At 40.3% G+C, this 15,438-nt stretch overlaps 1 protein-coding gene across 3 annotated transcripts in view; it reads right to left on the reverse strand.

Moving 5' to 3' along the window:
- DPYS (dihydropyrimidinase) overlaps positions 1–15,438 on the reverse strand; it is a 52,635-nt gene continuing 37,197 nt past the window's right edge. For 2 of the 3 annotated variants that reach the window (XM_042462980.1, XM_042462978.1), the window contains 3 exons: positions 6,372–6,579; positions 5,931–6,032; positions 1–3,013 (listed from right to left, as the gene is read on the reverse strand). In XM_042462980.1, the coding sequence (XP_042318914.1) occupies positions 5,964–6,032; positions 6,372–6,579 (277 nt within the window). In that variant the 3' untranslated portion in view covers positions 1–3,013; positions 5,931–5,963. Of the gene's footprint in view, positions 3,014–5,928; positions 6,033–6,371; positions 6,580–15,438 lie in introns of those variants that run through there. The other variant, XM_042462979.1, reaches the window with a different exon arrangement.

Raw genomic sequence — 15,438 nt, forward strand, 5'->3', positions numbered from 1 at the left:
TGCATTTAATTTTTATTACATTGGTTTGCTATTCATCTCTGAATCATACATCATTCAGCACTGCTATACTTAAGGTGCTCAAACTTGTGCCACTGAAATAATAATCTCTCTATAATTGACAGATTTCATTCAATACTGATTTAGTCCACCTTTTTTGCCTTCTGTGGAGACACTGATTTCTCCTCTTCCTTCCTTCCTGCTGCTTTGTTCTTATTTCTGCTACTGTTCTTTTGTGTGGGTGGATATTTTCTTTCCTGTTTCATAGCTATTCTCACCCAAGTGTCCTCAGTCCCTCCAGCCACCTTCCACTTCATGTTTTATTTTTCACAGATGAAAGAACTTTAGCTTTCTCCTCAGTGTGAATGATGCAAATTTGAAATGAAGAGTTTTAGTTTTTCAAAGCCAATTAGGGTTATTTCTTTTCTATCGTTGCTTCTAGTAGTGCTGTAACCTCATCCTCCCCCATCCTTCTTGTGTGCACCAGTGATGATGCTCATGCAAAACCTCCACTTGTCCCATTGACTCACCAATTCCACTACATCCCACAAGGCAGAACCACTATTTCTTCTTTCCCCCCCCCCCCCCCGCTTTTTTTTAAAATACAATGTTGAGTTTGATCTGGAAAAATCTACAAATCAAATCAGCTTCTGTTCTGAAAATTAATGAAAGGGCGTTTAAGTTGTTTTTGGATGGGAATTAAAAATGGCAGGATCCAGGCTAGTGACACTCCCAAAATGTAACTAGTACATGTGGAAGACAGAAAGTCATGGAGAAATCTCATCCACTTCCCAGGGTTGCCATGGGTCGAAGTCAGCTTGAGGCAGTTAACAAGGACAATAATGGAGCAGCAACAAAGTTGTACTTCTTATTTTTGTTTTGTTCTATAACATTTCAAGATTGAACAAATCATTTCCCCAGATTACCCCAAATTACTCAGTACTTGAATGTGACATACTTTGGGCCATGGCCAAGCTCTTCATTTACACTGACGGATGCATCTGTTCCAGTAGGCTCCCAAGGAACAAAAATGAGTTGGGGGAGTTCAGATTAGTAGGGGGAACAGAGTGTTTTCTTTTCCAGATGTAGGGATAGGAGAAGTGGGGCAACAGAACCATCACTTAGAGGTATGGCATATGCATGTCTTACATGAGGTCATAGGTTCAATGTCAGCTATCTTGTGCATGTCACCCAGAAATAGTTCTTCTTGAGAAAGGTGAGTTACTACAAGATAAGGAGCTACTTTCACTCAAGTGAAGTAAAGGCTCATCCAGATTGGTTCTATTTATCCTAAAGAGACAGTCAGCACATGTGTGCTGGGTTTTATTGTTGTTGTTGTTAGTTGCAGTCAAATTGACTTTGACTTATGGCAACCCTATGCCTGACAGAGCTCCAAGCCACACTACTATCAAAAACCCTGCTCAGGTCTTGCAGACTCAGAATCATGGCTCCCTCGATGTAGTCTTCCTCTTTTCTTATTGCCTTCCATTTCACCAAGCATTATTGTCCTTTCTAATGAGTCACATCATCTCCTGATATGTCCAAAGGATGATGCTTCAGTTTAGTCATTTTGGATTCTAGGAAGAGTTCAGGTTTTATTCACTATTGGTGCCATTTATTTGGCTGGAATTCTGCACCAGAAACATCATTCACCCATGCTCTAATCAGCAGCAGAATGGAGCTCCGTCTTCCCATGCAGCTCATGCTCAGTAAAGTAGATCAGGGGCAGGAGGAGTTATGATTGTGACAAAAGTGTCACAATCAAGACTAAGTAGTTATTGTGAATATGGAACAGTCACCTAGATTTACTCATCTATAACAATTTCACATTCACAATCATTACCTACAACAGTACCGCAATAAACTATTATAGCACTATTATTCCACTTTTACCGCTACGGCTGCTTCCTGTGAAATCTTGGGATTTGCAATTTAGGTAAGAACATTTAGAATTCTCAGCCAGAAAGTTCTATGGCCTCACTAAACTACAGATCTCAGAATGCCAGAGGAGGCAGCCATGCCAGTAAAAGTGGAATATACCACTATAACAGTATAGTACATGATTGTGACACTATTTCCAGTCATATGTCTTTCCCCACCTAACTTGACTGGGCATCAGCTGCATGGGAAGAAGAAGATTCATTCCACTTGGCAATTTGAGCATAAGGGAATGATGTTTCTGTCAGTCTGGTGGGTAGATGGGCCAAGAGAGGTTACTAAGTTAAATATACCAAATATCTGGTACAGAATTCCAGCCTTTGTCTTTCTGGCCGTCCATTGTATCCACAGAACTCTTCTCTAGCACTACATAAATCAGATCCACATTGGATGAAGTTTACCCTTGATCCTAATTGTATATACCAGAAACAAAAGGAGATCCAAATTACCATGCACAGCAGGGAAGGCAGTGGGACAGAGGAGGAAATCATGCAACCCATTAGATGTTGCTGAACTGTAACTTCCAGCATTCCTAATCACTAACTATATTGCAGAGAATCTTTGGGTGTTGCAGGTCAAGGACATTTGGAGGGCTAGATAATTCTCATCTCTGATTAAGAAAACAGCAACAATGATTTCCCTACTAGTCAAAGTACATGCATATTCACGACCCATTATGCTGCAGTTTCATTATATTATTATAGACATGTTTTTGACAATTTCCATGTGGAAGGTGACTCCATTAATTCATTTCAGTTTTGTCAGCTTGTTCATGGTATAGGTCCAGAATGTGGTATCTTCTTATCGTCATATAAAATCACAGTGGCTTTTAGAAGATAATCATGCAACATTATAGTGGATGATCCAGAGTAAAAGAGAAATGCCTTCTTCAATTCTAAGAGACAGCAATTGATGAAATAGCAGGACAGGAAGTGCCATTGACACTTTTAGGTAATCAGAATTGTCGTGCCAAACTGATAAATCACTCAGAAATCTTCAAGAATTAAAATTGAAAGGTAAAATGATCCCAAAACAGATTGCAAAAACATGGCAGAGGAATCATTTTCCTGTTTTTGACCTACAAAGGCAAGAGGGAGACAACATATAAACCTTCCTATGTCTATTATTTAGTAATTTCTCATAATCAGCAGCTTCTGATACCATTGTCCCTTGACTGCAACTTCATCCTTCTCTCCCCTGGGTCTTCCCTCTTCAGGAAATGTGTTTGTTTTTAATTTATCTTTGATGTTATAACATTTTACAATTGTATGTTTTTAATTGATGTGGTAAGCTGCCTTGGGTCCTGCCTTTGGGAAAGATAGGATAAAAGTGAAATGAAGCTACTGTTGTAACATAGTTTATGGGCAGCTACTTTTGTTCCTGGTTCAGAGATCACAGCTAGTGTAGAGTGCAATGCCTAGGCCACATCATGGACCCTCTTGTGTATATATAATGCCTACATTGAAAGTTTTGTGCTGCTCTCTTGAATATGACAAAAATCCTTTTCAAACCTTTCTCAACAGCATATGGAGGGGAGAATGTAGAGGTGCACTACATTCATAGACACTGTTTTCCCTAGCTTCTGTTCACATGAATAGAGCTACTGGTCTTAGTGCCTAAAAGCTGGGCAATAATTTTTCTCCTCAATTTCATCCATATAGCACCTGTTGGAGGCTTCAGCCAAAGAACCAACAGCTACTCAGCCCAACCATTGAGACTCATAGGAAGGAAACATTTTATATAGGCCTGGAAATTTGAGGTCAGTTTGGGCTGTAACACTGACTGGGGAAAAATAAGAACCAAAGGGAGCCAACTAGGTAATCTGGTGGTGGAGGTGGTGGGATGATGATGATGATGAGGAGGAGGAGGAGGAGGAGGAGGAGGATTAAAAATAAAGGCTATTCTTTGAACATTGTTGGGCAAGCATTTCTTTATTTCTAAATCTTGTGACATTTGCTGGAGGCAATCAGAAGCAGACATAAAGAATAAGCTGCTGACATTATGAATAGCAAGCTGCTATCTCAGGCCTTTGTCACAGGCAGAGATAAGTTTTCTGTCTCTGCAGCACAGTCTCTCAGGATCTACAACTCCCTGAGTTTTTCATCTCCTGCTGGCATTTCCATTCAATTGGCAAGAAGAACCAAAAGAGGTATGACAGCAGAAGTGAGACATAGGAATCCCTGTAATAATCAGGACAATGAGATTCCAGGGAGATGAGAGCTGTATCACTGGTATGATTTATAGGCCCCAGTATGTATATGAGTCCATTAATTAGGTACATGGTTGCCACAGAACAAGATGAACTGGCAGAAGATCCCAAGGCGAGAGATCAGTGTTTAAACTACATTTGTTCCTTGTGTATAATTAATATACATTCAAGGCATGCTGTCTGTCTGGATGTAAATACAGATCAGGCACCCTGATATCTGAAGAACCTTTAACAAAGGAAACTAGATTAAATGACAGCAAGCAATCCTTCCATTTTTCAAACACACAAAGACTTTGGGGGGAATGGGGAGAAAGGGCATGTGTTCACTTGGGGAAATGAGAAGATGGGTGGTTGATTAGCAGTTGGAAGGTTGAGAAGCAGGGTATCAATCAGAAGCCAGAGAACCAAAACCAACAAGGGGACAGGCAGAAGAGTAGCCTGGATTCAGGAACAGGGCTGAGTCTCTGAGCTAGCTTGGATGCCTCTCACAGAGGGGGTGATCAACGTTTCCAGTAGTTGCAGAATATTTGTTGCCTGCTTTAGTAAGGGAGGCTGATTGTTCAGTGCAAACAGCTGGAACTGCACTGATAGAGCTGTAGGTGTGCTGAGCCTTTCTCCAAATATTCTACTCTTGCTAGTATCTCCAAGGGAGATGCAACATTGTGCTACTAATTTGGACCATCCCCAGAGATGATGATGATGATGATGATTTTGGGAACTGTATGAAACCTTTTTTATGGTACCAATCTGAAACTGATCTGAAATTGGCTTAACATGATGGCTCTCCCAACACCAAATCATGAAAGCTGTAATGTCTATCCTTGAAGAGAGTTCTAACTGTTTGGGTGCTAGCAATGGCCTAAATTCAATTGTTAGTCCATGCTATCAAGAACTGCCTCCCCCCACAGTTCATAAAAAACAGTCTTCTGCATTTCAAACAGCAAGAACTGTATTACAGTAAACATGGGTGTTAGCAGGAAGATATTTGTAGACAGAATTTCCATTATCCATAAGCATTGGCATAAAATTAACAATGCCCCACCCTAATATTTCATGGAGTTTAGTTTGATGCATTCACAAAAGTAAACATGCCTGCCCTGCCCAACCATATCCATCCAGTCTGCCTGGCCCCTCATAGCTTTCAGTCTTGCCTCAGTTTTCCCTTTCCACTGAGAAAGTTCTAATCAAAGGAAATCTCCCCAAGACTTCGGCACATTCCAGTCATAGGCAACCATCTTCCCACTGGACCACTACTATGTGTCTAAACCAGCATGATGCCTCCCCTCATTCCTCAACTACAAAAGTTCTACACACCTAAACTACCTAACTATTCCATTAACCATTAAAACAAATTAATATACAAACCTAACAGCAACCTTTATTGTATAGAAGATGCCAAATTCTGACACAAACTAGAGGAGATCCATTGAATTAATGGAATGTAGAAAATTGTTAATTTACCAATTGCCCATGGAATTATCCAGTGCATTCTAGTTTAGACTAATGGTTGGGATTTAGGCCGAATTCTTTTATTGGTTTTTTAATTGTATGTTTTAGTTTACTTGGTCCCATCTATATTATATTTTAATTAAAAATTTTGTTTTTAATCCATATTTTATTATTCCTAGTTTCTTTGAGTGCCCCTTCCTGGTGAAAATATAGGGTTACAAACAAACAAAGAAACAAAAGTAAGCCTCTCAATTCAGCAAAGCAATCTTCTGATGCGAATGCATACAAAAGCAGGAATGAGATTAAATACTTTAGATCAACATAATGTGATAGTTACCTGCAGAAGATCCATTGGGTTATGAGATCTATTTTATTTTGTAGTGGATGGAATCACTCTGCCCATATAAGGAGTTCGTTTCACAGGAACAGGTTGGCAGACCTGCAAGGCATTATTGCATTTATTAAATTCTTCTTTTACTCTTCCTAAAGATACACTGGCCTATGAATGGAATATCCAACTATTAGCTATTTACTGTCCCCTTTTGGAATTCCATTCTTCTTTTTCAGAGAAGTTCTGGGCCAACACCATAGATTATTAATTTATCAATAATCAGAGCCATATTATTGGTTAATTTGAGTGGTCTAAGAGAATTTGCTTTGGTTTTGCCATCTGATCAAATTTTCTCAAGAAAGAGAGAGAGAAAAATTGCTTTGATCTCTAGCACATCTCACGATACAAACAAATATTTGAAAAACCACTAAGCTCCTAGGCACAGACCTGATCACGCTGCTTGATACGTTTGTAGACATATTCTGGGAATGGTTTGCAAGGAATGTATCTTCCATCTCCTGCTGTGACATGGAACACTCCACTTTGATAAACCACTCTGCCTCGTGAAATGGTCACAACTGGTACTCCATGACAGACCATTCCTTCAAAGATGTTAAAGTCAATGGCATGGTGATGGGTCTTTGCTGAGATTGTCCTGTGTTTGGACAGAAGAACACACAAAATTGCTATGCCCATGGGTTATCAACTTTAGACTGCATTTTAACAGCAGACTGAGAAATCTGAGGTCTGAGAAAAGTACAACAAAAGTAGAAATCCCAAGAAACAGAAAAAGCTCAATTAGCCATTGAATAACTTTGACTATTTGAAAAAATTCAAAGAAGTGGGCTAAGCACATCTCAATTATTGTTAATTGCTGTCAAGTTAGCTTCAATGTATAGCAATGTATGAATGTAAGACCAAGGCACCCTGTTATTAACAGCCTTGCTCTGGTCCTGCACATTCAGAGCCATGATTTCCATGATGGGATTTATCCACCTGTAACACAGTCTTCCTCTTTTCCTACTGCCTTCTACCTCATCAAGAATTATCACAATATTCTTTTAAAAACAGGTAGTATGAAAGCCATTTTTAAACACAATCATTGTGTGTTCATGTAAGATTAGGGGAGGGAGGAAGCATGGAGAGAACATAATGAGGAACTGTTTTTGCCTAAAGCTCCTTGTGTCAGTTTGTGTGGAACTAACTAAGAGAGTTAGGAAAGTTGATGGGAGAATAACCCTGTGACCCAGAGGAAAGACACAAATGGATGGACCAAGTACCAGGAAGTGATTGAAAACAACAACCTACAGAAAGCAAGCAAAAGGAAAAAAAAAAGAAAGAAAGGAAAGGAGTATACTGCATTTTATAAACCTCTTTTATTTTTTTTCCAATTAAGCTTCAAATTATCTCTCAAAACACTTGGGGCCTGTTCACAATTCTTGTGGTTTATTCTAGTTGAACTGCAAAGACAACACCCTATAAAACCCTGGGATCTGCAGCTGCAGGAAAGTCATTTGAATTCTACAACAGAGAGCTTGATTGCCTTAGAGAACTATAAACTCCAAGATTCCACAAGATGTTGCCATGGCAGTCAAAGTGAAATAATTGTGCAGTGTGTCCCACAGTTGTGTAATAGGCCCCAGGGCAGGGCAATCCTAAGGGTTATCTTGAAGCACTTCAATATTGGAGATTTTGAGATATCTAGTGTCCTTTGGGGTCATTTCTTGCTATAACCCAGGGAGCAGAATGTTTGGCATTTGGCTGTAGACTGTACACCTGTTTCTGGCCATAATTTGGGGCCAACAGTGCTTTGGATCTTTTAGAGCAGTAGTCCTCAAACTGTCCTATCAGAGTTTTTGGACTTCACCTCCCAGAATCCTCAGCCTTGTTGGCCAATAGTCTGGGAAAGTCCAAAATCCCTTAAAGAGCGCAGTTTGGGGACCACTGCTTTAGAGTGTCATACCTGGCATGCTTCCTTTCTACCACCCTCTACCAGAGTTTAAGTCAGGCCACTGAGGTTTCTGGGAAGAGTGAGAAGAGAAATGTGAAGCCAGATCTTCCCCTTAAATGGAAGTTATCTCTTGAACAGGACATCTGGAGCCCTTTCACACTATACAGCTACAACACTATGATTCCACTTCAACTGCCATTGCTATATCGTATGGAATCCTGGGGTTTGTTGTTTAGAGATGGACATGTTACCCCAAGGTTGAGCCTCCCTCCATATCCCCTCTTTTTGGTATCAGTTTGATATTAAAAGGGATGTTTTATGCAAGTAGCCAAGAGGGCACCCCAGTGCAGGAAACTAGCCATGCCATATAAGGACCATATTTGGAGATCCTGCTGGCTCGGCATGGGGGGAAAGTTGAAGAGCACAGCCAAGGATAATAATAATAATAATAAAATTTTATTTGTAGCCCGCCTTTCCAGTGATCAAGGCGGGTAACAACATGTACAGTAAAACATCAAAATAAAATCACAAAATACACAGTACAATAACACCAGCTAGAATTACAGTGCTGCTGAAAGGGGAGAGGGGAGTACTTCGGGAGCATTAGGGGTACGCCTGCTGGAACAGGTGTGTTTTTAACCCCTTTTTAAATTGGTCCAGTGAGGTGGCCGAGCGAAGCTCGCCGGGAAGTGAGTTCCAGAGCCTAGGGGCCGAGATGGAGAAGGCCCTCTGATTAGTGATGGAATATCTCACTTCTGGGACTCTTAATAATTGCTTCCCGGCAGACCTAAGTGTGCGGGGCGGATTGTATGGAGAGAGGCGGTCCTCCAAGTACCCTGGGCCCAAGCCATTTAGGGCTTTATAGGTAATAAACAACACCTTGTATTGCGCCCGGAAGCGAATAGGCAGCCAATGAAGGTCTTTAAGGACCGGTGTTATATGACTGGTCCTGGAAATACCAGTGACCAATCTTGCTGCCATATTCTGCACCAATTGCAGCTTCCGAGTATGGTACAAGGGTTGCCCCATGTAGAGTGCATTGCAGAAGTCCAATCGAGAGGTTACCAGAGCATGTACTACTGTTTCAAGGTCCCCCCCGGCCCAGGTAGGGACGCAGCTGGCGTATCAACCAAAGTTGATAACAGATGCTCTTGACCGTCGCATCCACCTGAGATGTAAGGTGGAGCGATGAATCAAGGAGCACCCCCAGACTGCGGACAGAGTCCTTCACGGGGAGTGTGATCCCGTTCAGGACAGGTGGAGAAATAACCACCTGGGCCTGGAGAACCTATCACGAGCACTTCCGTTTTCTCTGGATTCAAGTTGAGTCTGTTTTCTCTCATCCAGCCCATTACCGACTCCAGACAGGCATCGAGAGGAGAGATGCCATCCTTGGTCACTGCATCAGTCAGAGACACAGAGAAAACTATCTGGGTGTCATCAGCGTACTGATAACCCCGCGCCCCGTGCCTCCGGATGATCTCTCCTAGCGGTTTCATGTAAATGTTGAAAAGCATGGGGGACAGAATGGCTCCTTGAGGGACACCAGATGTAAGGGCCCTCTTATCGGAGCACACGTCCCCCAGTTGCACCATCTGGAACCTGCCCGAGAGGTAGGAACGGAACCACTGGAGCGCAGTGCCCCCGATTCCTAACTCCCCCAGGCGCTCCAGAAGGATACCATGGTCAATGGTATCGAAAGCCGCTGAGATGTCCAAAGATAGATCAATTATGACTGGACCGGAATCTACATAATCCCTTAATTGATAGGAGTGATGGTGGGTGATAGACGTAGGGTTTACAAATAAACCAAAACCTAAGTATATGCCCCTCTGCAGGGACGTAGCTAGGATTTTAGGAAGGGGGGGGGTCCAGATTAAGTGCCACCATTATAATGGGGCTTGGGTGTGGCGGCGCAGCAGCACACACCATTTTTCTAATGGAAGGGGGGGTCCGGACCCCAAGACACACCCCCCCGGCTACGTCCCTGCCCTCTAGGGGAGATACTCCATTGTCTAGAGCTATTTCCATTAATTGTTAAACCATTGACAGATTTCCAGCTCTATTATTTCCTCCTGGGAACTTCACCTTAACCCAAACTGCTCTAGGACACATTTTGTACTATAAATATGTCTGCCTAGGCACTATCAGTTTGGTCTTGTTTTGAGACCAAACACTGTTTGTGGAGATTTAGCACCTGCAAATCCCACCAAGATAGATATGGGATTGAAAAGTCAAAATAGGTGTTATTGAGGCCAGGCAAATGCAACCTGTTTGCAGTCCGGACCCCAGCCAGCTTATCCAAGAGCTTTTAAAAAAAAACTGGAGCCTGATGACTGGCTAGCTGTGAGATTGTGAGCATTGTGATCCAGTAAATAACTTTTCCAAGCCAGAGGTGGGGAATCTTTGCTGGCCTCTAGTTTGAGAGGAGTTTCAAGAACTACATTCCAACAGTGGGTGGGAGTAAGGGCACAAACTGGAGAAAAAGTAAATTGGGTGGACCCGATACTGTTCTTTTGAATTTGTACTTCTTCTCCCACCAACTATACAAGGTTTGTTTGTTGATGCTATTGTTTGTTGATGCCTTGTTTGTTGATGCTATTGTTACTGTAAGATGTTGTATATTTTATTGTTTTTAGCTGCTTTTAATTGAATTTTTATGTAAACACTTGTGCTTTTTTAGTCTGTAACCCCGCTTCAATCCACCGGGAGAGGCGGAGAAACATAAATAAATTTTATTATTATTATTATTAAGGTGCAGCTGAATTCTATGCCTCCCATATTCATGATTAAGCCTCTGTGTGACTCCTTTCCAGGCTGCAAATCAGACCACACCTCCTTTTAACACAAGTTCTGGGGAGGCAACCTTTGCTCTGCTTATTCTTTTTGGCCTAGTAGTCTTCAGAATTAGCGTAGTTGCTCTGTCTTAAGCTACAACCTAATCGTCATATTGTGCTACTGTCACAATAGTGAATAATGCTAGAAGTTATGGAACAGAATATAATTATCTAAAATTCTCAGGGAAGAGGGCATACAAAAACACTGCTAGAGTAAATTGATAGATTCGGAAACAATACACAGTGAATCAAGAAACAGTTAAACCTGAATGTATTATAAAAGATGGGAGAAATCAAGAAGGTGTAAACTAATATTGAAATATTGAATACAGTTCATAGGTCCAAGCCTGCAGCATTAAGTTACTTAATGCCACAATAGACCACTGGTATATCAAGCTCAGTATTGTGCACTATGATTGCCAGTGGTATTAGTGTTACCCATGGTCTCAGAAACAGGTCCTTTTCCATTTTGGGAGCAGATATATTTCCTCCTTACAAGTAAAGAATGTGTTCTTCCACTGATTGTCTTTTTCCAAAACCTCATATTTAAAAACAACAACACATATTAAGATATTCTGGCTATGCTATGAAGAACACTAATCTCCTTCCCCCATTTTAAAAATTCTTGCAGTTTGGGCTAGCCTCCCTAGATCCCAGGTAACAGCCACAACAGCTGTAAAGTGTTGCTAGACATGCAAACAAAGCAGAAAAGAGCAGTCAGTGATTTAAAAAGAAGAGAGATGCTTTGACATTTCTGGAGGGCTCAGCTTAATAAAGTTTCACATCAAACTGTTTGTTGTTGTTTTTTGTTTGTTTGTTTGTTATCCCTGACAATCTTATTGCTAAAGCACATTACCAGGAAGCCTCTGACTGTTCCTGCAATCGCTTTGAATGTCTGACTGATATTGATTGTTCAGTTAATAGCAAAAGCTTCTGAACTCCATCTGCCAATTTATAATTTACGGTCACCAGAACCTGGTTTAGCCATGAATGCACAAGAGGAACAAAGAACTCTGGGGCACATTCTGGATTTACTGAAATGAAATGGGGCTTCATAAATTTACTTTATCAGAACCCTGGACCTGGAGAGATTTCTTTGGTGGAAATGGTTTGAGAAAATTCTTGTTTTGTGTAGCTAAATGGAACGGACATTTTGAGGGAAAGCACTATTCAAATATCAACACAGCTATGATTAATTATGTTAGCTGAAGACATCAGAGCCTGGTAGAGTTATCTTTTGAAAGAGTGGGGATTGTAATTCCCAGGGCACATAAAGGCTGGGAGATTCTGGAAGTTTTAGTCCAAACACATATTTTCCAAGCTGGCTTGAAAGAAGTATATTTTTTAAAAAAAGATTAAGGAGTCTTAGTAAACCACAAGCTAAAAATAAGAAAACAGTGTGATGAAGCAGCCAAAAAAGTCAATGCAATTTTGAGTTGCATCAACAGGAATATAGAATCCAGATCAAGGGAAATAGTGGGCCCACTCTATTCTACTTTGGTTACACTTCATCTGGAATATTGTGTCCAGTTCTTAGTACCACAGTTCAAGAAGGATATCAACAAGCTGGACCGTGTCCAAAGAGGAGCAAAGAAGAGGTTCAAAGGCCTGGAAACCAAATATTATGAGGAGCAACTTAGGGAGCTGAGTATATTTCACTCAGAGAAGACAAGACTGAACATGGCAGCAATCTTCAAATATCTGAAGGGATATCATGTAGAAAATGGAGCTGCTCCAGAGACTAGAACCAATAGATTCAAATTACAATAAAACAGGTTCCACATAAACATTAGAAAGAAAGAATGAAGGGACAGTGCCAGCCAGAAAGGATGGCTATGATAAAGGTCTGTTGTAGCTACCAAGAAATTAGAAATATGAGTTTTGCATCAAAAACCCAAGAAATGCCCTAAAATGCCAGAAAAAGGATGCAGCATCTTTTCCTTTAAATTACTAGGAACCTGCTCTTTGTAGAAAGTAGCTGACATTTTGTAGACAGAGGAAATATACACCGTGTTCACAGAAAGACTGACTTCTACTGTTTTTCTTTGTTCCTCCTTTTATCTAAAATAAGGAAACACAGAGAATGAAATCTAAAAGAGCACACAGAAAGATGTATGATCTTCCTGTGCCTGCAAAAGAAATATGGCACCATAAAATCTTGTTCATGGAATTACCATAGATAAATTCACACAGAGATGTAAGCAACTAATAACCCTTTTCTCATAACACCAGACAAGTAATTATTTAAAAATATATGGTGGAATTACTACGGGAATAATATAATATCAGTTATATTTACTAATACTAATTCCAGGCAGTGGATGCTGCCCTACTCAGTATAACGTTACACACTGAGGGCCTAGAATACCAGTATGTTTGAGAGAATAAAACTGTGTACAGGTACACAGTTGTAGAAATTTATATTTGTATAAAACTATAACTGCACAGCATATTGTGCAATTGGAAATACTTGTTTAACTCAGAAAGAAATTAGATTTGTACTCAGTTATTGGCTTTAAGTTTGGTAGCACAAGGAAAGGCTGTGCATATAGTTGGTAAAATTCAGATCCATTTATATGAAGATTTGTGCAGAAAGGAAACAAAAATGGGTGGGAGCCATGCCAGCATCTCTGTCCTACCACCATCCTGCCAGCTCTGCAAACCTGATGTCTGCTGTGCTTTTTCCAGTCTTGTCTTTTCTTTCTGTTTCTTTTCAGAAATCTACAGCCCAACTCTCATATTCATGGGGGATACACTCCAGATAGTGAGAACCATGCATAGTGGGGAACACTAGATTTTTGCCAAACGTTGACCATAGCATTGCCCTGGAAGACCTACCTCCAGATGCCTAGAGAGATTTTTTCCCCCCAGACATGGGTACATGAAATTACAGTTTCCTCATCCCACAGATACGGGGGCCAGACTCTATATGTATCAATGATAGCTGGTAACTCCCATTAGAGGGTTGAATCAACATCTCATTTTAATCTAGGTTTTCAAGGAGTTGTCCAAGGTGCTGAAGTCTAACCTTAAAACCGTTTCAACACTTTGGATAGCTGCATTTAAAGCTATGCAAAATCTGGCCTAGAGACATTGCCCCACAGATATGGGAGTCACCAACTGCCACTGGTATGTATTTATGTGTTCGTACAAAGAGAATGATTGTTTAAAATGGTCATGACAAACAAGACACTGCCATATAGTCATCCTTCCCTCTCTACCCTCATTCTCCATAGCTTCCATCTTATGTTTCTTCCCTCCAACCCACTGTCTAGTTTTTGTGGCTACTTCTGCTTGGTTTGTAGCTATTTTTATATGGGAACAGAGAAAGCTGTTTTATACTGAGTCAGACTACTGGTTCATCAAGCCCAGTATTGTTTGCATAATACTAATAATTACCTGAATAATTTTGCATAATCCCAGCTCACCAGGCCTTCAGGCAAGACTCATTTGTAGCTCTACAGGAGAGCCCTGGTTATTCCCTGGTGGTCTCCCATTCAATTACTAACTGGACCTCATATTGCTTACCTTCCAGAAATCAAATGTGATGAGCTGTGTTATACAGTATGGATATTCATAAGGTAGCATCTTTTTAATCTTTTCATTTAAATATTTGCTTACAGAAATTTGCCCAGGGAAGACATAACATCAGGGATAGGCATTACAGGAAATAAAAGGAAGGCTCATTTTTCTGCATCAAGAAAGATCCAGAACTTCTGCAAATATGTTATTGTAGAAGGAATGACACACATTGTGAAAGAGAGAAGGATGCCAAAAATCCAAAATAAAGGATGTGGCAGGTAAGATTGAAATTGCCCTCATAAGCTTAAATCATCTTGGCAAATGCATCAGAGAATTATGCAGATTTCAGTATATGTTTGCATCTTTTTAAATGTGAAAGATTTAAATCCTTGTAGATGACAACATCAAAGTGACTGACTGCACATGTGAACCTGTGGCATCACTGGTGTGTGTGTGTGTGTGTGTGTGTGTGTGTGTGTGTGTGTGGACAGCACCAGGTGTCACCCGAAGAGGGGTTGACACCACTGTTCCTCAAACATCTGCATTTTTGCAGAAATAGGCTGTGGCAATCACCTGTGTATTTTTAAAAGTGTTGAAAAGATGGTGTGAATGGGGTGAAGTCAGTGGAAGGAGAAAGGAGAGGCCCTAGTTTTTTTTAAAAAAATTAAAATATCAAATGTAAAAATTCTTAAATTAAAAAAAATCAATATTTTTCTTTAAAAACATCACATTTTATCAAATTCTCACTTTAGCCATATGAAACCATGTATATGTAAATCCATGGATTCTGTGCATATGACATTGCAATTTAAAGGTATCATTTTAATTTTGCTCATTGTTTTATGTCACAACTATTACTGTTACATTCAGTGATTTATGAGTAATATTAGTACAATAAATACTACTAAGGATTCTGTATGGAGTGGTATGGGAGGAGGTCAATGGAGAGGTGACATCATGTGTTGCTGCATTGAGTGACACCAACCTTACTGATGCCACTGATGTGAACTATAGATAGAACTTTCATATCTCATCCATTATCACTTCAAATTAATATCTTTCAGTGGAGAATGTTGCATAGATGTTTAGGTGTCAAGCTTCATGCTAATGAAGTGAGATATGTATGAATGGAAAGGTGGGGAAGAATCTATCTATCTATCTATCTATCTATCTATCTATCTATCTATCTATCTATCTATCTATC

The sequence above is a fragment of the Sceloporus undulatus genome, chromosome 4 (genome assembly GCF_019175285.1).
Source record: "Sceloporus undulatus isolate JIND9_A2432 ecotype Alabama chromosome 4, SceUnd_v1.1, whole genome shotgun sequence".
NCBI classification, from domain to species: Eukaryota; Metazoa; Chordata; class Lepidosauria; order Squamata; family Phrynosomatidae; genus Sceloporus; species Sceloporus undulatus.